Source organism: Silene latifolia, chromosome 6 (assembly GCF_048544455.1).
Source record: "Silene latifolia isolate original U9 population chromosome 6, ASM4854445v1, whole genome shotgun sequence".
Taxonomy (NCBI): domain Eukaryota; kingdom Viridiplantae; phylum Streptophyta; class Magnoliopsida; order Caryophyllales; family Caryophyllaceae; genus Silene; species Silene latifolia.
In genome coordinates, this window is record NC_133531.1 from 21,288,417 (window position 1) to 21,309,444 (window position 21,028).

Sequence of the window (21,028 nt, forward strand, 5' to 3'; positions counted from 1 at the left end):
GCAAGGAAAACGGATGAAATTGAAGATCTCTTATTAAGTGGTCAACTTGAAACTGGTCGAGGTGCTAATCAAATTGGTACATTGAAACGATTTGGTGACACTCGTTGGGCCTCACATCTTCAATCAATTCACAAAGCGGGGCGAATTTTCACTTGTAAGCACAGGGCCAGGCCCCCAAAGATTCTCACATAATACAAAGAGGATATTAACTTTTAATATAAAAATATTATAGGACTTATCTAGTGGCCCCCCTAAAAATATGGAAAAGAAATTGTGCGCAAAATTGGAAGGTCGAAAGTTTTAAAGTGGTGACATCACTTTCAAAAAATAATTAAATAATTCCTAAACCCAATATTATTTCCACTTTTACGCAAAGAAAGTATTATCCTAGATTCCTAAGAGTCAAGACTCTATAGCAATTAACCTATAGATATTTATGATATTTAACTATTTAACCTATGGTTTTTCCAAAAACACAAAAAACAATCGATTATATTGCATATAAAATTATAAATAGTCATAAGGCTTAGTTTGTGATACCAACAAAGCAAAGAAAGTAGTACTACAATCCTTTCATTTATCTGTCTCGAGATTTATCTACTGAAGTGCAATTGGGATTTTGGGAATTTGGGGATTTTATTCTTGTCAAATTTCTGGAATTTTATCAAGTTTCAACAATTAGTCAATTTGAAAAGGTCAGATCTCATTACTTTGTTCTTTAATTGTATGTTTATTCATAATTCATTGTCACTTTTCTATTATAAACTCATGAATCATGATAGATTTGTTAATATGCAATTACCAAATAGTATTTTATTAGAATTTCGATACATTTGTTTAATGTTAGTTAGTTAATTGGAAAAAATTAGACCGCACTTAATAGCCGATTCGATTTGATACTCTGTTATGCGATTACTTCATAGCATTTTATTAGAACTTTTCATTATATATTAGAAATTTAGAATATAATACTATAGTATTATGCCAAAAAAGTATAAAACTATATATTGATACACACTTGACATTATTATACTAGGGACAATGAGTAAGCAAACAAATCTTTTGAACTTCCTTAAACGAAAAGAACCAGAGCCTGCTACTACTACAACTGATGAAGAAGTTATGCCTGAATCATCAACTCCGGCTATTGAGCAAAACACATTTGAAACACAAAGAATCGAAATCGAGGAGAATGAGGACCTTCTTTCGTCTTTGGAGCGTGATCCAGGATTACGCATACCTATGTGGGATTACCCATATGAGAAGCGGGACCAAATACGGAGGGCTTATTTAAAATTGAAGCCTTATCAGCCTATATTAAAAAGTTTTTCATTTTCGTGTCCCGATAGTCATCGTCGTCGATTTCGGTCTTCGTGGTATAAAAAGTTTCGATGGCTAGAGTATTCACCTTCCCAAGATGTCGCATTTTGTTTACTCGCTATTTATTTTCAAATAAACCTAATCCTAATACAAAACTTTTACTATGGTTGGGTTTAGCAATTGGAAGAAAGTCAATGATGGAAATAATTGTCCATTTATCACTCACGTGGGTGGAAGTCCTTGTTCGGCACATAATAACTCTGTGAGAGCTAAACTTGATCTTTTGAATGACCGTGGACATATTCGTCATGCTTTGATTGCACAAGGAGAAGAACAAATTAAAAGAAATCGGCTACGTCTAAGGACCTCAATTGATGTAGTGAGGTTGTTAACCTTACAGTCTTGCCCTTTGAGAGGTCATGATGAGTCGGAAACTTCAGAAAATCAAGGAAATTTCTTAGAGTTTCGAAAAGCTTTTGCTAGATATAATGATGAAGTTTCAAAAGCCATTGAGAATCCTGATTATAATGCCAAATATGTTGCATCGTCAATCCAAAAAGAGATATTACAAATTATATCAGCCAAAGTTCGCAACCACATTCGAGAAGAAATTGGGGAATCTAAATTTTGCATCATTGTAGATGAGGCTCGTGATGAAGCTAGGAGAGAGCAAATGGCTATAGTCTTGAGATTTGTTGACAAAAATGGGTCAATTAGGGAGCGATTTTTGCAACTAGTACGTGTAAACGACACCTCAGCGACAACACTTAAAAGGGAGTTGTGCTTAGTTCTAAAAGAGCATAATCTTCTTGTTGAAAACATTCATGGTCAAGGATACGATGGTGCCAGCAACATGAGAGGAGAGTGGAATGGCCTTCAAGCTTTATTTCTAGCTGATTGTCCATATGCTTACTATGTTCATTGTTTTGCTCATCGTTTGCAACTCGCATTGGTTGCTGCATCTAAAGAGGTAAGTTCGGTTCATCAGTTCTTTTCGAATTTAAATTTTATCATCAATACTATTAATTCCTCTCCAAAACGGCATGATGAGTTACAAGCAAGGAAAACGGCTGAAATTGAAGATCTCTTATTAAGTGGTCAACTTGAAACTGGTCGAGGTGCTAATCAAATTGGTACATTGAAACGAGCTGGTGACACTCGTTGGGCCTCACATCTTCAATCAATTCACAAAGCATGGCGAATTTTCACTTGTAAGCACAGGGCGAGGCCCCCCCAAAGATTCTCACATAATACAAAGAGGATATTAACTTTTAATATAAAAATATTATAGGACTTATCTAGTGGCCCCCCTAAAAATATGGAAAAGAAATTGTGCGCAAAATTGGAAGTTTGAAAGTTTTAAAGTGGTGACATCACTTTCAAAAAATAATTAAATAATTCCTAAACCCAATATTATTTCCACTTTTATGCAAAGAAAGTATTATCCTAGATTCCTAGGAGTCAAGACTCTATAGCAATTAACCTATAGATATTTATGGTATTTAACTATTTAACCTATGGTTTTTCCAAAAAAACAAAAACAATCGATTATATTGCATATAAAATTATAAATAGTCATAAGGCTTAGTTTGTGATACCAACAAAGCAAAGAAAGTAGTACTACAATCCTTTCATTTATCTCGTCTCGAGATTTATCTATCAAGTGCAATTGGGATTTTGGGAATTTGGGGATTTTATTCTTGTCAAATTTTCGAATTTTATCAAGTTTCAACAATTAGTCAATTTGAAAAGGTCAGATCTCATTACTTTGTTCTTTAATTGTATGTTTATTCATAATTCATTGTCACTTTTCTATTATAAACTCATGAATCATGATAGATTTGTTAATATGCAATTACCAAATAGTATTTTATTAGAATTTCGATACATTTGTTTAATGTTAGTTAGTTAATTGGAAAAAATTAGGACTGCACTTAATAGCTGATTCGATTTGATACTCTGTTATGCGATTACTTCATAGCATTTTATTAGAACTTTTCATTATATATTAGAAATTTAGAATATAATACTATAGTATTATGCCAAAAAAGTATAAAACTATATATTGATACACACTTGACATTATTATACTAGGGACAATGAGTAAGCAAACAAATCTTTTGAACTTCCTTAAACGAAAAGAACCAGAGCCTGCTACTACTACAACTGATGAAGAAGTTATGCCTCGAATCATCAACTCCGCTATTGAGCAAAACACATTTGAAACACAAAGAACTGAAACTGAGGAGAATGAGGACCTTCTTTCGTCTTTGGAGCGTGATCCAGGATTACGCATACCTATGTGGGATTACCCATATGAGAAGCGGGACCAAATACGGAGGGCTTATTTAAAATTGAAGCCTTATCACCTATATTAAAAGTTTTTCATTTTCGTGTCCCGATAGTCATCGTCGTCGATTTCGGTCTTCGTGGTATAAAAAGTTTTCGACAAGCTAGAGTATTCACCTTCCCAAGATCTGCATTTTGTTTACTCGCTATTTATTTTCAAATAAACCTAATCCTAATACAAAAACTTTTACTATGGTTGGGTTTAGCAATTGGAAGAAAGTCAATGATGGAAATAATTGTCCATTTATCACTCACGTGGGTGGAAGTCCTTGTTCGGCACATAATAACTCTGTGAGAGCTAAACTTGATCTTTTGAATGACCGTGGACATATTCTTCATGCTTTGATTGCACAAGGAGAAGAACAAATTAAAAGAAATCGGCTACGTCTAAGGACCTCAATTGATGTAGTGAGGTTGTTAACCTTACAGTCTTGCCCTTTGAGAGGTCATGATGAGTCGAAAACTTCAGAAAATCAAGGAAATTTCTTAGAGTTTCGAAAAGCTTTTGCTAGATATAATGATGAAGTTTCAAAAGCCATTGAGAATCCTGATTATAATGCCAAATATGTTGCATCGTCAATCCAAAAAGAGATATTACAAATTATATCAGCCAAAGTTCGCAACCACATTCGAGAAGAAATTGGGGAATCTAAATTTTGCATCATTGTAGATGAGGCTCGTGATGAAGCTAGGAGAGAGCAAATGGCTATAGTCTTGAGATTTGTTGACAAAAATGGGTCAATTAGGGAGCGATTTTTGCAACTAGTACGTGTAAACGACACCTCAGCGACAACACTTAAAAGGGAGTTGTGCTTAGTTCTAAAAGAGCATAATCTTCTTGTTGAAAACATTCATGGTCAAGGATACGATGGTGCAAAGCAACATGAGAGGAGAGTGGAATGGCCTTCAAGCTTTATTTCTAGCTGATTGTCCATATGCTTACTATGTTCATTGTTTTGCTCATCGTTTGCAACTCGCATTGTTTTTCGCATCTAAAGAGGTAAGTTCGGTTCATCAGTTCTTTTCGAATTTAAATTTTATCATCAATACTATTAATTCCTCTCCAAAACGGCATGATGAGTTACAAGCAAGGAAAACGGATGAAATTGAAGATCTCTTATTAAGTGGTCAACTTGAAACTGGTCGAGGTGCTAATCAAATTGGTACATTGAAACGAGCTGGTGACACTCGTTGGGCCTCACATCTTCAATCAATTCACAAACGGTGGCGAATTTTCACTTGTAAGCACGGGGGGCCAGGCCCCCAAAGATTCTCACATAATACAAAGAGGATATTAACTTTTAATATAAAAATATTATAGGACTTATCTAGTGGCCCCCCTAAAAATATGGAAAAGAAATTGTGCGCAAAATTGAAGGTGAAAGTTTTAAAGTGGTGACATCACTTTCAAAAAATAATTAAATAATTCCTAAACCCAATATTATTTCCACTTTTACGCAGCAAAGTATTATCCTAGATTCCTAGGAGTCAGTACTCTATAGCAATTAACCTATAGATATTTATGGTATTTAACTATTTAACCTATGGTTTTTCCAAAAACACAAAAAACAATCGATTATATTGCATATAAAATTATAAATAGTCATAAGGCTTAGTTTGTGATACCAACAAAGCAGCAAAGTAGTACTACAATCCTTTCATTTATCTGTCTGAGATTTATCGGCTGAAGTGCAATTGGGATTTTGGGAATTTGGGGATTTTATTCTTGTCAAATTTCTGGAATTTTATCAAGTTTCAACAATTAGTCAATTTGAAAAGGTCAGATCTCATTACTTTGTTCTTTAATTGTATGTTTATTCATAATTCATTGTCACTTTTCTATTATAAACTCATGAATCATGATAGATTTGTTAATATGCAATTACCAAATAGTATTTTATTAGAATTTCGATACATTTGTTTAATGTTAGTTAGTTAATTGGAAAAAATTAGGACTGCACTTAATAGCTGATTCGATTTGATACTCTGTTATGCGATTACTTCATAGCATTTTATTAGAACTTTTCATTATATATTAGAAATTTAGAATATAATACTATAGTATTATGCCAAAAAAGTATAAAACTATATATTGATACACACTTGACATTATTATACTAGGGACAATGAGTAAGCAAACAAATCTTTTGAACTTCCTTAAACGAAAAGAACCGAGCACTGCTACTACTACAACTGATGAAGAAGTTATGCCTGAATCATCAACTCCGGCTATTGAGCAAAACACATTTGAAACACAAAGAACTGAAACTGAGGAGAATGAGGACCTTCTTTCGTCTTTGGAGCGTGATCCAGGATTACGCATACCTATGTGGGATTACCCATATGAGAAGCGGGACCAAATACGGAGGGCTTATTTAAAATTGAAGCCTTATCAGCCTATATTAAAAAGTTTTTCATTTTTGTCCCGATAGTCATCGTCGTCGATTTCGATCTTCGTGGTATAAAAGTTTCCGGCTAGAGTATTCACCTTCCCAAGATCTGCATTTTGTTTACTCTGCTATTTATTTTCAAATAAACCTAATCCTAATACAAAAACTTTTACTATGGTTGGGTTTAGCAATTGGAAGAAAGTCAATGATGGAAATAATTGTCCATTTATCACTCACGTGGGTGGAAGTCCTTGTTCGGCACATAATAACTCTGTGAGAGCTAAACTTGATCTTTTGAATGACCGTGGACATATTCGTCATGCTTTGATTGCACAAGGAGAAGAACAAATTAAAAGAAATCGGCTACGTCTAAGGACCTCAATTGATGTAGTGAGGTTGTTAACCTTACAGTCTTGCCCTTTGAGAGGTCATGATGAGTCGGAAACTTCAGAAAATCAAGGAAATTTCTTAGAGTTTCGAAAAGCTTTTGCTAGATATAATGATGAAGTTTCAAAAGCCATTGAGAATCCTGATTATAATGCCAAATATGTTGCATCGTCAATCCAAAAAGAGATATTACAAATTATATCAGCCAAAGTTCGCAACCACATTCGAGAAGAAATTGGGGAATCTAAATTTTGCATCATTGTAGATGAGGCTCGTGATGAAGCTAGGAGAGAGCAAATGGCTATAGTCTTGAGATTTGTTGACAAAAATGGGTCAATTAGGGAGCGATTTTTGCAACTAGTACGTGTAAACGACACCTCAGCGACAACACTTAAAAGGGAGTTGTGCTTAGTTCTAAAAGAGCATAATCTTCTTGTTGAAAACATTCATGGTCAAGGATACGATGGTGCCAGCAACATGAGAGGAGAGTGGAATGGCCTTCAAGCTTTATTTCTAGCTGATTGTCCATATGCTTACTATGTTCATTGTTTTGCTCATCGTTTGCAACTCGCATTGGTTCTTTGCATCTAAAGAGGTAAGTTCGGTTCATCAGTTCTTTTCGAATTTAAATTTTATCATCAATACTATTAATTCCTCTCCAAAACGGCATGATGAGTTACAAGCAAGGAAAACGGCTGAAATTGAAGATCTCTTATTAAGTGGTCAACTTGAAACTGGTCGAGGTGCTAATCAAATTGGTACATTGAAACGAGCTGGTGACACTCGTTGGGCCTCACATCTTCAATCAATTCACAGCAGTGGCGAATTTTCACTTGTAAGCACAGGGGCCAGGCCCCCCCAAAGATTCTCACATAATACAAAGAGGATATTAACTTTTAATATAAAAATATTATAGGACTTATCTAGTGGCCCCCCCTAAAAATATGGAAAAGAAATTGTGCGCAAAATTGGAAGGCTGAAAGTTTTAAAGTGGTGACATCACTTTCAAAAAATAATTAAATAATTCCTAAACCCAATATTATTTCCACTTTTACGCAAAGAAAGTATTATCCTAGATTCTAGGAGTCAAGACTCTATAGCAATTAACCTATAGATATTTATGGTATTTAACTATTTAACCTATGGTTTTTCCAAAAACACAAAAAACAATCGATTATATTGCATATAAAATTATAAATAGTCATAAGGCTTAGTTTGTGATACCAACAAAGCAGCAAAGTAGTACTACAATCCTTTCATTTATCTGTCGAGATTTATCTTGAAGTGCAATTGGGATTTTGGGAATTTGGGGATTTTATTCTTGTCAAATTTCTGGAATTTTATCAAGTTTCAACAATTAGTCAATTTGAAAAGGTCAGATCTCATTACTTTGTTCTTTAATTGTATGTTTATTCATAATTCATTGTCACTTTTCTATTATAAACTCATGAATCATGATAGATTTGTTAATATGCAATTACCAAATAGTATTTTATTAGAATTTCGATACATTTGTTTAATGTTAGTTAGTTAATTGGAAAAAATTAGGACTGCACTTAATAGCTGATTCGATTTGATACTCTGTTATGCGATTACTTCATAGCATTTTATTAGAACTTTTCATTATATATTAGAAATTTAGAATATAATACTATAGTATTATGCCAAAAAAGTATAAAACTATATATTGATACACACTTGACATTATTATACTAGGGACAATGAGTAAGCAAACAAATCTTTTGAACTTCCTTAAACGAAAAGAACCAGAGCCTGCTACTACTACAACTGATGAAGAAGTTATGCCTGAATCATCAACTCCGGCTATTGAGCAAAACACATTTGAAACACAAAGAACTGAAACTGAGGAGAATGAGGACCTTCTTTCGTCTTTGGAGCGTGATCCAGGATTACGCATACCTATGTGGGATTACCCATATGAGAAGCGGGACCAAATACGGAGGGCTTATTTAAAATTGAAGCCTTATCAGCCTATATTAAAAAGTTTTTCATTTTCAGGTCCTGATAGTCATCGTCGTCGATTTCAGTCTTCGTGGTATAAAAAGTTTCCTGACTGGCTAGAGTATTCACCTTCCCAAGATGCTGCATTTTGTTTACTCTGCTATTTATTTTCAAATAAACCTAATCCTAATACAAAAACTTTTACTATGGTTGGGTTTAGCAATTGGAAGAAAGTCAATGATGGAAATAATTGTCCATTTATCACTCACGTGGGTGGAAGTCCTTGTTCGGCACATAATAACTCTGTGAGAGCTAAACTTGATCTTTTGAATGACCGTGGACATATTCGTCATGCTTTGATTGCACAAGGAGAAGAACAAATTAAAAGAAATCGGCTACGTCTAAGGACCTCAATTGATGTAGTGAGGTTGTTAACCTTACAGTCTTGCCCTTTGAGAGGTCATGATGAGTCGAAAACTTCAGAAAATCAAGGAAATTTCTTAGAGTTTCGAAAAGCTTTTGCTAGATATAATGATGAAGTTTCAAAAGCCATTGAGAATCCTGATTATAATGCCAAATATGTTGCATCGTCAATCCAAAAAGAGATATTACAAATTATATCAGCCAAAGTTCGCAACCACATTCGAGAAGAAATTGGGGAATCTAAATTTTGCATCATTGTAGATGAGGCTCGTGATGAAGCTAGGAGAGAGCAAATGGCTATAGTCTTGAGATTTGTTGACAAAAATGGGTCAATTAGGGAGCGATTTTTGCAACTAGTACGTGTAAACGACACCTCAGCGACAACACTTAAAAGGGAGTTGTGCTTAGTTCTAAAAGAGCATAATCTTCTTGTTGAAAACATTCATGGTCAAGGATACGATGGTGCCAGCAACATGAGAGGAGAGTGGAATGGCCTTCAAGCTTTATTTCTAGCTGATTGTCCATATGCTTACTATGTTCATTGTTTTGCTCATCGTTTGCAACTCGCATTGGTTCTTTGCATCTAAAGAGGTAAGTTCGGTTCATCAGTTCTTTTCGAATTTAAATTTTATCATCAATACTATTAATTCCTCTCCAAAACGGCATGATGAGTTACAAGCAAGGAAAACGGCTGAAATTGAAGATCTCTTATTAAGTGGTCAACTTAGGCGGTCGAGGTGCTAATCAAATTGGTACATTGAAACAGTGGTGACACTCGTTGGGCCTCACATCTTCAATCAATTCACAAAGCGGTGGCGAATTTTCACTTGTAAGCACGGGGGCCGGAGCCCCCCAAAGGTTCTCACATAATACAAAGAGGATATTAACTTTTAATATAAAAATATTATAGGACTTATCTAGTGGCCCCCCCCTAAAAATATGGAAAAGAAATTGTGCGCAAAATTGGAAGGCTGAAAGTTTTAAAGTGGTGACATCACTTTCAAAAAATAATTAAATAATTCCTAAACCCAATATTATTTCCACTTTTACGCAGCAAAGTATTATCCTAGATTCCTAGGAGTCAGTACTCTATAGCAATTAACCTATAGATATTTATGGTATTTAACTATTTAACCTATGGTTTTTCCAAAAACACAAAAAACAATCGATTATATTGCATATAAAATTATAAATAGTCATAAGGCTTAGTTTGTGATACCAACAAAGCAGCAAAGTAGTACTACAATCCTTTCATTTATCTGTCTCGAGATTTATCTATTTGAAGTGCAATTGGGATTTTGGGAATTTGGGGATTTTATTCTTGTCAAATTTCTGGAATTTTATCAAGTTTCAACAATTAGTCAATTTGAAAAGGTCAGATCTCATTACTTTGTTCTTTAATTGTATGTTTATTCATAATTCATTGTCACTTTTCTATTATAAACTCATGAATCATGATAGATTTGTTAATATGCAATTACCAAATAGTATTTTATTAGAATTTCGATACATTTGTTTAATGTTAGTTAGTTAATTGGAAAAAATTAGATCGCACTTAATAGTGATTCGATTTGATACTGTTATGCGATTACTTCATAGCATTTTATTAGAACTTTTCATTATATATTAGAAATTTAGAATATAATACTATAGTATTATGCCAAAAAAGTATAAAACTATATATTGATACACACTTGACATTATTATACTAGGGACAATGAGTAAGCAAACAAATCTTTTGAACTTCCTTAAACGAAAAGAACCGAGCTGCTACTACTACAATCGATGAAGAAGTTATGCCTGAATCATCAACTCGCTATTGAGCAAAACACATTTGAAACACAAAGAATCAAAATCGAGGAGAATGAGGACCTTCTTTCGTCTTTGGAGCGTGATCCAGGATTACGCATACCTATGTGGGATTACCCATATGAGAAGCGGGACCAAATACGGAGGGCTTATTTAAAATTGAAGCCTTATCAGCCTATATTAAAAAGTTTTTCATTTTCGAGTCCTGATAGTCATCGTCGTCGATTTCGGTCTTCGTGGTATAAAAGTTTCTGATCCGGCTAGAGTATTCACCTTCCCAAGATCTGCATTTTGTTTACTCGCTATTTATTTTCAAATAAACCTAATCCTAATACAAAAACTTTTACTATGGTTGGGTTTAGCAATTGGAAGAAAGTCAATGATGGAAATAATTGTCCATTTATCACTCACGTGGGTGGAAGTCCTTGTTCGGCACATAATAACTCTGTGAGAGCTAAACTTGATCTTTTGAATGACCGTGGACATATTCGTCATGCTTTGATTGCACAAGGAGAAGAACAAATTAAAAGAAATCGGCTACGTCTAAGGACCTCAATTGATGTAGTGAGGTTGTTAACCTTCTGTCTTGCCCTTTGAGAGGTCATGATGAGTCGAAAACTTGAGAAAATCAAGGAAATTTCTTAGAGTTTCGAAAAGCTTTTGCTAGATATAATGATGAAGTTTCAAAAGCCATTGAGAATCCTGATTATAATGCCAAATATGTTGCATCGTCAATCCAAAAAGAGATATTACAAATTATATCAGCCAAAGTTCGCAACCACATTCGAGAAGAAATTGGGGAATCTAAATTTTGCATCATTGTAGATGAGGCTCGTGATGAAGCTAGGAGAGAGCAAATGGCTATAGTCTTGAGATTTGTTGACAAAAATGGGTCAATTAGGGAGCAATTTTTGCAACTAGTACGTGTAAACGACACCTCAGCGACAACACTTAAAAGGGAGTTGTGCTTAGTTCTAAAAGAGCATAATCTTCTTGTTGAAAACATTCATGGTCAAGGATACGATGGTGCCAGCAACATGAGAGGAGAGTGGAATGGCCTTCAAGCTTTATTTCTAGCTGATTGTCCATATGCTTACTATGTTCATTGTTTTGCTCATCGTTTGCAACTCGCATTGGTTCTTTGCATCTAAAGAGGTAAGTTCGGTTCATCAGTTCTTTTCGAATTTAAATTTTATCATCAATACTATTAATTCCTCTCCAAAACGGCATGATGAGTTACAAGCAAGGAAAACGGCTGAAATTGAAGATCTCTTATTAAGTGGTCAACTTGAAACTGGTCGAGGTGCTAATCAAATTGGTACATTGAAACGAGCTGGTGACACTCGTTGGGCCTCACATCTTCAATCAATTCACAAAGCGGTGGCGAATTTTCACTTGTAAGCACGGGGGCCAGGCCCCCAAAGATTCTCACATAATACAAAGAGGATATTAACTTTTAATATAAAAATATTATAGGACTTATCTAGTGGCCCCCCCTAAAAATATGGAAAAGAAATTGTGCGCAAAATTGGAAGGCTGAAAGTTTTAAAGTGGTGACATCACTTTCAAAAAATAATTAAATAATTCCTAAACCCAATATTATTTCCACTTTTACGCAGCAAAGTATTATCCTAGATTCCTAGGAGTCAGTACTCTATAGCAATTAACCTATAGATATTTATGGTATTTAACTATTTAACCTATGGTTTTTCCAAAAACACAAAAAACAATCGATTATATTGCATATAAAATTATAAATAGTCATAAGGCTTAGTTTGTGATACCAACAAAGCAAACAAAGTAGTACTACAATCCTTTCATTTATCTGTCGAGATTTATCTGAAGTGCAATTGGGATTTTGGGAATTTGGGGATTTTATTCTTGTCAAATTTCTGGAATTTTATCAAGTTTCAACAATTAGTCAATTTGAAAAGGTCAGATCTCATTACTTTGTTCTTTAATTGTATGTTTATTCATAATTCATTGTCACTTTTCTATTATAAACTCATGAATCATGATAGATTTGTTAATATGCAATTACCAAATAGTATTTTATTAGAATTTCGATACATTTGTTTAATGTTAGTTAGTTAATTGGAAAAAATTAGACCTGCACTTAATAGCTGATTCGATTTGATACTCATTTTGTTATGCGATTACTTCATAGCATTTTATTAGAACTTTTCATTATATATTAGAAATTTAGAATATAATACTATAGTATTATGCCAAAAAAGTATAAAACTATATATTGATACACACTTGACATTATTATACTAGGGACAATGAGTAAGCAAACAAATCTTTTGAACTTCCTTAAACGAAAAGAACCAGAGCCTGCTACTACTACAACTGATGAAGAAGTTATGCCTGAATCATCAACTCCGGCTATTGAGCAAAACACATTTGAAACACAAAGAACTGAAACTGAGGAGAATGAGGACCTTCTTTCGTCTTTGGAGCGTGATCCAGGATTACGCATACCTATGTGGGATTACCCATATGAGAAGCGGGACCAAATACGGAGGGCTTATTTAAAATTGAAGCCTTATCAGCCTATATTAAAAAGTTTTTCATTTTCAGGTCCTGATAGTCATCGTCGATTTCGGTCTTCGTGGTATAAAAAGTTTCTGATGGCTAGAGTATTCACCTTCCCAAGATCTTTGCATTTTGTTTACTCTGCTATTTATTTTCAAATAAACCTAATCCTAATACAAAAACTTTTACTATGGTTGGGTTTAGCAATTGGAAGAAAGTCAATGATGGAAATAATTGTCCATTTATCACTCACGTGGGTGGAAGTCCTTGGTCGGCACATAATAACTCTGTGAGAGCTAAACTTGATCTTTTGAATGACGGTGGACATATTCGTCATGCTTTGATTGCACAAGGAGAAGAACAAATTAAAAGAAATCGGCTACGTCTAAGGACCTCAATTGATGTAGTGAGGTTGTTAACCTTACAGTCTTGCCCTTTAAGAGGTCATGATGAGTCGAAAACTTCAGAAAATCAAGGAAATTTCTTAGAGTTTCGAAAAGCTTTTGCTAGATATAATGATGAAGTTTCAAAAGCCATTGAGAATCCTGATTATAATGCCAAATATGTTGCATCGTCAATCCAAAAAGAGATATTACAAATTATATCAGCCAAAGTTCGCAACCACATTCGAGAAGAAATTGGGGAATCTAAATTTTGCATCATTGTAGATGAGGCTCGTGATGAAGCTAGGAGAGAGCAAATGGCTATAGTCTTGAGATTTGTTGACAAAAATGGGTCAATTAGGGAGCGATTTTTGCAACTAGTACGTGTAAACGACACCTCAGCGACAACACTTAAAAGGGAGTTGTGCTTAGTTCTAAAAGAGCATAATCTTCTTGTTGAAAACATTCATGGTCAAGGATACGATGGTGCCAGCAACATGAGAGGAGAGTGGAATGGCCTTCAAGCTTTATTTCTAGCTGATTGTCCATATGCTTACTATGTTCATTGTTTTGCTCATCGTTTGCAACTCGAATTGGTTGCTGCATCTAAAGAGGTAAGTTCGGTTCATCAGTTCTTTTCGAATTTAAATTTTATCATCAATACTATTAATTCCTCTCCAAAACGGCATGATGAGTTACAAGCAAGGAAAACGGATGAAATTGAAGATCTCTTATTAAGTGGTCAACTTGAAACTGGTCGAGGTGCTAATCAAATTGGTACATTGAAACGAGCTGGTGACACTCGTTGGGCCTCACATCTTCAATCAATTCACAGCTTGCTTAATATGTTTGATGCAACAATTTTAGTCTTAGAGCGAATTATGGTTGATAAATCATGCACTTCTAATCAACGTGGAGATGCCGATGTTGCTTTAAATCTCATGATTTCCTATGAGTTTGTGTTTATTTCACATTTGATGAAAGAATTGTTGGGCATTACTGATGTTCTTTGTCAAGCATTGTAAAAAAAATCTCAAGACATTGTTAATGCAGTGAAATTAGTGATGCGACCATAATTGGCGCATATTTAGCCCCCGAATTACCATTGTTTCTATGCTTTTTAGTACCTATTTGGGTCATTTCTTATCTTTAGTTCTTTGTTTTGCATATTCTTTGAGATTTTGATCCCTTGGTAGGAAAGGAGTAAGAATCTTGCATTTTCATGGCAAAACAAGGCTAAATTGATCATATTCAATGACCAAGCATCAAGGAGAGACAAGACTAGAAGGCCTTTGTACATAGCATAGTAGAAGAGCATTGTTGAGAAAAGGATCCTTGAGTCCCCAAGGAAATCCCCAAGGAATTCATGAAGAAAAGGGAAGAAAAAGAAGAAGGAAAGTCTTGAGCTACAATCCGAACGGATTGTAGAGAATCCGTCCGTCCTCGCCCGATCGAGCGTCCTCACCAGAATCCGCTCGGATTGCCCATGCCCGATCCGTGCGTCTTGTCCCTTGATCCGCTCGGATTGTCCATCGAGAATCCGGCCGTCCCGACTCCCGGCCCCGCACGGATCACAAAGACAAAGACGGTTTCGTTCTTCAAGCTACGAAATGAAGAAGCCCTTCTCTCGGACAATCCCGGAGGCTCCTTGCTCAATTTAAAAAGTGTAATTACTAGTTTAGCCCTTAGTTAACCCTAATGCATCCTCCCTAATTCTCACTATAAATACCCCATTAGTCTAATTAGAGGAGCAGGTTCTTCTTATCAATAATTAGTGTAGTTAATATCAATCAAATCTCTCTTCAATATTGTAATCAAATATTAATCAAGTTTTAATCCAAGTTTTAGTTCCTTAATCTCTCTCTTGTTCTTACTTTATTTTGGGTAATTGAAGATTATTTGGGTTATTATTGGGAGATTGACAACCTCTCAATCTAGGATTCAAGTACTTCTATTATTCTTGCTTTATTATTGGAATCATTAGTAGGTATAATCTCTTAATCCCTTTTTAATTATTACTAATTACTTTCATTTATTCATCATGTTTTATTATGTTAGTATGATTGACAACCTTTCTAGCATGATCAATATGATAATGAGTGAGTAGTCTCTTAGCTAGGGTTTAATGGGTGATTAGGGGAAACCAACATGGGGAATGATTCATGCTTAAATTAATATGCTTTCATATCTTATTTGCTTGCTTGTTTTGATCTTAATGCATGCACATGTTATATTTGATGAAATGCTAAGCCTATGAATCCTTGCATTTACTATCATCTTCTATCCTTTCAACTTGACTTGTAAGACATAACCCAACTCGAGTCTTGTTAGACCATGCATGTGTTAAGTAGGGAAGATTAAGTCGACTTGTAGGTGTTGTACAATCCAAGAGATTCGGCTCCGGAACCCAAACTTTCCTAGGATTGTAAGATATAACCCAACTCAATCCATCACAACAATAATTGCTTGCTTATAACTTGAGAACATGTTTGTATGATCATATCCCATGATTCCCCTATGAACCCATGACACCCTAGTGCTTTTAATCAATTGTTTACACCCTTATTTCATTTACCTTGTTAGTTTATTTTCATTGCTATTTTAGTTTAGTAACCTTCTACATCAACCCAATTTGTGACACCCCTAGACACCGCTAGTTACAATAGAATCTTCATTTCAATACCCGTCCCTTGGGATCCGACCTTTACTTGCCTCTTTACTAATTGTAGAGTTGTTTGTGAAGTATAAATTGTGTTTTGTATCGACCATTGACCAACGACCACATATGCTTAATTGTGAACACCAAATGGCTCCGATCAAAAATGGCGCCGTTGTTGGGACGGTGTTTAATTGATTTAAGATTTCTTTTATTGTTTTTAGTTGTGTCTTTTTCACCTTGGGAAGTAAAACTCCTCAAGGTTTGTTCTAATTGTTTTTGAGTTGTTTGATATTTTGCATGTCTAGAAGGATACAAAGAGATTTGTTACCTTTTGACCGTGAAATCGAAAGAACCTTGACGAATAATAGGAGACTTGTTAGGAGGAATTTGGGAGGTGTTGGTGAAGTTGTTCAACCCACTAGTGAGTTTGTCAATCCTTTCGCAATAGAAGGAGAAGAGAACCCATTAAACAATACCACACAAAATCCACCTACAATGCCTAAATTCTCGTCACACTCTATACCCACCGAGGAGGATCTACCAAACGGTACTCCTACCCCACAACATCTTACCGGAAACTTTATTGCCAAGTCCGCCTTCATCCAACTAGTTGAGAGGAGCCAATTCGGGGGAATGCCTAGTGAGGACCCTCATTCTCATATGGAAACATTTTGTGATTATTGTGAAGCTATCTCTCAAACGGGCGTGACTCAAGACCAAATAAGATGGGTCTTATTTCCTTTTTCATTAATCGGCACCGCAAAGCAATGGTTGAAGAGCCTTGATAAGGCCACCCTTGGAATAGATTCTTGGAAGAAGCTAGCTCTAGCTTTCTACAAAAAATTCTACCCACCGGAAAAGACCAATATGCTAAGAGCTCAAATTACGGGTTTTAAGCAAAGGGATGAAGAATCTTTGTATGAAGCTTGGGAGCGGTTCAAAGGTATTTGTCGCTCATGTCCTCACCATGGACTTAGCGAATGGTTTTTAGTGCAACAATTTTGGAATGGTTTATATGAAGATTCAAGGAACATCCTCAATATGGGATCAAATGGAATGTTCACCGAAGTTGATGACAATCAAACATGGAACAAGATTGAGGAAATGGCGGTCCATAATTCGCAATATAGTAGGCCTCGCAAAGCTACTAGAGGAAAGTATGAAGTGGACACCGTTACTCAATTGGGTGCTCAACTTAGTGCTCACATTGATACAATCAACTTGAAGTTTGAACAAGCTATGGCTAGACTTGAGGAAAGCTCAAAATCATCAAAGCATCATGTCCATGCCATGACGGCATCCTCATCAATCCCAAGCGGGATATGTGAGAATTGTGGAACCTTAGGTCATGACTCAAGTGAATGTAGGGGAACAACCGAGCAAGTCAATGCTTTCCAAGCTTACAAAAGCGGTACCCCTTATTCAAATTTTTACAATGAAAACACCAAGTTCCATCCAAATCTCTCATACAAAAGCCAAAATGTCCAAAACCCTCAAACAACATACACTCCACCACCCATGAGAAATCAAAACCAAAGACCCTTTTTCAATCAAAACCAAGGTTACCAAAATCAAAATCCATACAATCACCACAATGACCAAAGTTTTGATGTCCAAAAAGCGGTCCTTCAAATGCAAAAGAATCAACAAGAATTTTTCACCCAAATGCAAAAAGATAGCCAAGCAAAAGACACCACCATCAACAACATTCTAGCTCACACCAAGATGTTGGAAACACAATTGACCCAACTAGCATCTTCGAGCTCACAAAGACAAAAGGGGCAATTACCACCTCAAGGTAATCCCCCTAGACATGAAACGGTTAGTGCCATTCACTTGAGAAGTGGTACAAGGTATGAAGCACCGAAGGAGCAAGTTGAGGATGAAGTTGTGAGAGCTAGTGAGAATGAAGTTGTGGTGCAAAGTCCCAAAGAAGGGGAATCATCAAAAGAAGAAAGTTCAAAGAAAAATGAAGACAAAGCCAAAGAAAAGGAACCCATTGTGATTAGACTTCCTTTTCCAAGTCGTCAAGCCAAGCCTAAATTTGATGATCAACTTGGAAAGTTCATGGAAATTGTGAAGAACTTAGAAGTCTCAATTCCTTTCACGGAATTAATCAATCACGTTCCGGCCTATGCAAAGTACATGAAAGATATCCTCACAAAGAAGAAGTCGATCCGGAAACTTGAGACTATCGCCTTCACTAAGGTGAGTAGTGCCATACTTCAAGGGAGTTCACCTCCAAAGTTAAAGGATCCGGGAAGCTTCTCAATACCGTGTACCATTGGCGACACAACGATCAACAAAGCCTTATGTGATCTAGGGGCTAGTGTGAGTGTCATGCCGTACTCGGTAAGTAAAAGGTTGGGAATGGGAGAGCTTAAATGTACCAATATCACTCTTCAAATGGCCGATAGATCGACGAAGACACCGCTAGGGATATGGGAAGATGTCCCCGTGCGAATTGGGAAGTTTTTCATCCCGGTGGACTTTGTCATTGTTGATATGGAGGAAGATTCCAACATTCCAATCATCTTAGGAAGACCTTTCTACACACCGCGGGTGCGGTGATTGATGTGAAACATGGAGAGCTCACTCTAGAAGTGGGAGATGAAAGCATAACTTTTAATCTTGACAAGACCATGAGAGCTCCTCATTTGCATGAGCCATGTTTCATGATTGATCATTATAGCCGGAAAGATGAGAAGAAGAAATCGGAACTCCAATGGAGGAAGAAAGTTGAAGATGCTCCATTCAAAGAGCAAGTGAATTGTGACAAGGAGAGCTTGCAAAGCTCATCAAAATCAACCAAGGAAGAAGATGATGGCCTCATTGGCCAAAAGAAGAAATTGGGAGAGTTGTCTCCATCCAAGCAAGAGATTTTCAATGATCAACTCAATGAAGTTTGTGGTCTTTGGGACGACGAATTTGAAGGGATCTTTAATCCCTACATTGGGCATGCCATCGATCATGATCAACAACAAGAACCACGGTCTATTGAGGACCTCTACCATAACAATGAACAAGCTTTTAATTACTTCTTCGAGGTGTTGAGCAACATCAACAACACCTTGAACATGCCTCCTTGACATCTCATCAAGAATGAGAGTTTGGTGGAGTCCTCCCTAAACCACCACTTGTAAATATTTCTAACTCCCTAACTTACATTTAATTTTTGCATTGCATTTTTTTTGTCATTTTTGGATTTATTTTTACTTTGATCAAAATAATTGTCATGAAAAGAGAGAAGTGAGGGAGGGACTAATGATTTTAATTGATGTGTAGTGCTTTACCTTAGTGTGGGGATGGCAATTGCCTAGGCTATTCATGCCTTAGTAGTGCCCCCACAATGAAGAACACAAGATTTGAAAGAAAGAAAGAAAGAATGATAAGGGAATGCGTTGGTGCACGGATGGACCTGAATCCGTGTACACAAGGACCAATCCGAGCGGATTCCTGAGAATCCGCCCGTCTACAGAGGATCCGAGCGTCCTGCTAAGAAGACGCCCGTCTTGGGCTGAGCTGAAAACTGCAAAATTCTTGACTGTTGAAGAATCCGAGCGGATTTCTGGAAAGACGCCCGTCTCACAGAATCCGTCCGTCTTATGGACAATCCGCCCGTCTCTAGGCGGGATTTTTGAAAATTTGAAGCTGAAGAATCCGAGCGGATTGCGCCTAATCCGCACGGATTGTCCCTGCGTCCTAACATTGTCGAGTTCTTTAAATACCCACCCCACCTTCATTCATTCATTCATTCACTCATAAACACTACCCATAACATCAAAACCCTCATCCTCTCCATCTCAAAAACAAAAACCCTCAACAAAACTCACCAAAATCAAATCAAACCATCTTTCAAATAACAAATCAATCACTCCATCTTCATTAATAATCAAAACCAAGAACAAAATCTTCACCTTTGAATTGATTTTTGTTCTCATAAAGGCAAAGCCTTTCACTTTCAAAATCGATTTGGGCATTCTACAAATTGAAGATTTGGTTAGCTCATCAAATGGCAAGAACAAAGGGAGCAACAAAAGCAAAGGCAAAGACAACAAAGGCACCAAAGACTACAACTCTCTCTCAAAGGCAAAAAGCTCTACAAATGAAGAAAGCTTTGGCAATGGTGGTATCAACACCAAGCTTGGAAGTGCAACCACCTCAACAAATTCCTATGGAAGCATCGCCCTCTACTCCGGTAATTGATCGACTCTTGCATTATCCGGAGGTAACATTCATTTCCGACTCCCATAGAAATACATTTGTCAAGTTTGCTATGAGACAAATTCAATCCACCAAATTCATATGCCAAGATGCTTTAGAGAAGTTGGGTATTCTTGAACAAACAAGAGTCTTTTTCAATGCCATGGGTTTAAAGAAATTGTTTGAAATGGAGGAAGTAACATACCCCTCCCTTGTCTTGGAATTCTTAAGTTCTTTAAAAGTGACAAAAGTTGAGAATAGGAAAATATTGAGTTTCGTCTAGCTAACACTAGTAGACGCATTACCTTTCAGGAATTGGGTGGAATTTTGGGTCTTAGCGATGAACATAAATTCTATAAGCAATATGGGAAGTATGATCCCGAGCCTCTTTGGGAGGCAATCTCCGGGAAGAAATTTGAAGATTTTAAAGCTTGTCGTGCTCTTTTGGTCCATCATCCGGGCATAAGAATATGGCACAAAGTTGTGGGAAATACCATAATTGCTAGGAAAGACACCAATCATTTCACGGGACTCGATTTTATTCTCCTTGAATCAACTTTGAATATTGGAAGAATTCACACCAAGCCTTACAATTCTTTGAGGCT

At 36.1% G+C, this 21,028-nt stretch overlaps 3 protein-coding genes, 1 non-coding gene and 3 pseudogenes across 4 annotated transcripts; 6 read left to right on the forward strand and 1 right to left on the reverse strand.

The window, feature by feature from the left end:
- Window positions 1-1,041: 1,041 nt before the first annotated feature.
- Window positions 1,042-3,698, forward strand: LOC141587729 (uncharacterized; annotated as a pseudogene).
- A 163-nt stretch (window positions 3,699-3,861) lies between these two features.
- Window positions 3,862-4,596, forward strand: LOC141587730 (uncharacterized). The gene has a single exon (XM_074409201.1). The coding sequence runs from the start codon at window positions 3,862-3,864 to the stop codon at window positions 4,594-4,596; it is 735 nt and encodes a 244-aa protein (XP_074265302.1).
- A 1,199-nt stretch (window positions 4,597-5,795) lies between these two features.
- On the forward strand, window positions 5,796-8,006 carry LOC141587731 (uncharacterized; annotated as a pseudogene).
- Window positions 8,007-8,167: 161 nt separating this feature from the next.
- Window positions 8,168-9,664, forward strand: LOC141587732 (uncharacterized; annotated as a pseudogene).
- Window positions 9,665-10,988: 1,324 nt separating this feature from the next.
- On the forward strand, window positions 10,989-11,791 carry LOC141587733 (uncharacterized). The gene is made up of 2 exons (XM_074409202.1): window positions 10,989-11,209; window positions 11,308-11,791. Exons 1-2 carry the CDS (start codon window positions 10,989-10,991, stop codon window positions 11,789-11,791), a joined length of 705 nt encoding a protein of 234 aa, XP_074265303.1.
- A 1,134-nt stretch (window positions 11,792-12,925) lies between these two features.
- On the forward strand, window positions 12,926-14,586 carry LOC141587734 (uncharacterized). The gene is made up of 2 exons (XM_074409203.1): window positions 12,926-13,257; window positions 13,383-14,586. Exons 1-2 carry the CDS (start codon window positions 12,926-12,928, stop codon window positions 14,584-14,586), a joined length of 1,536 nt encoding a protein of 511 aa, XP_074265304.1.
- A 2,501-nt stretch (window positions 14,587-17,087) lies between these two features.
- On the reverse strand, window positions 17,088-17,194 carry LOC141589078 (small nucleolar RNA R71). The gene has a single exon (XR_012520032.1). It is a non-coding gene; the product is annotated as a small nucleolar RNA R71 (small nucleolar RNA).
- Window positions 17,195-21,028: the final 3,834 nt, after the last annotated feature.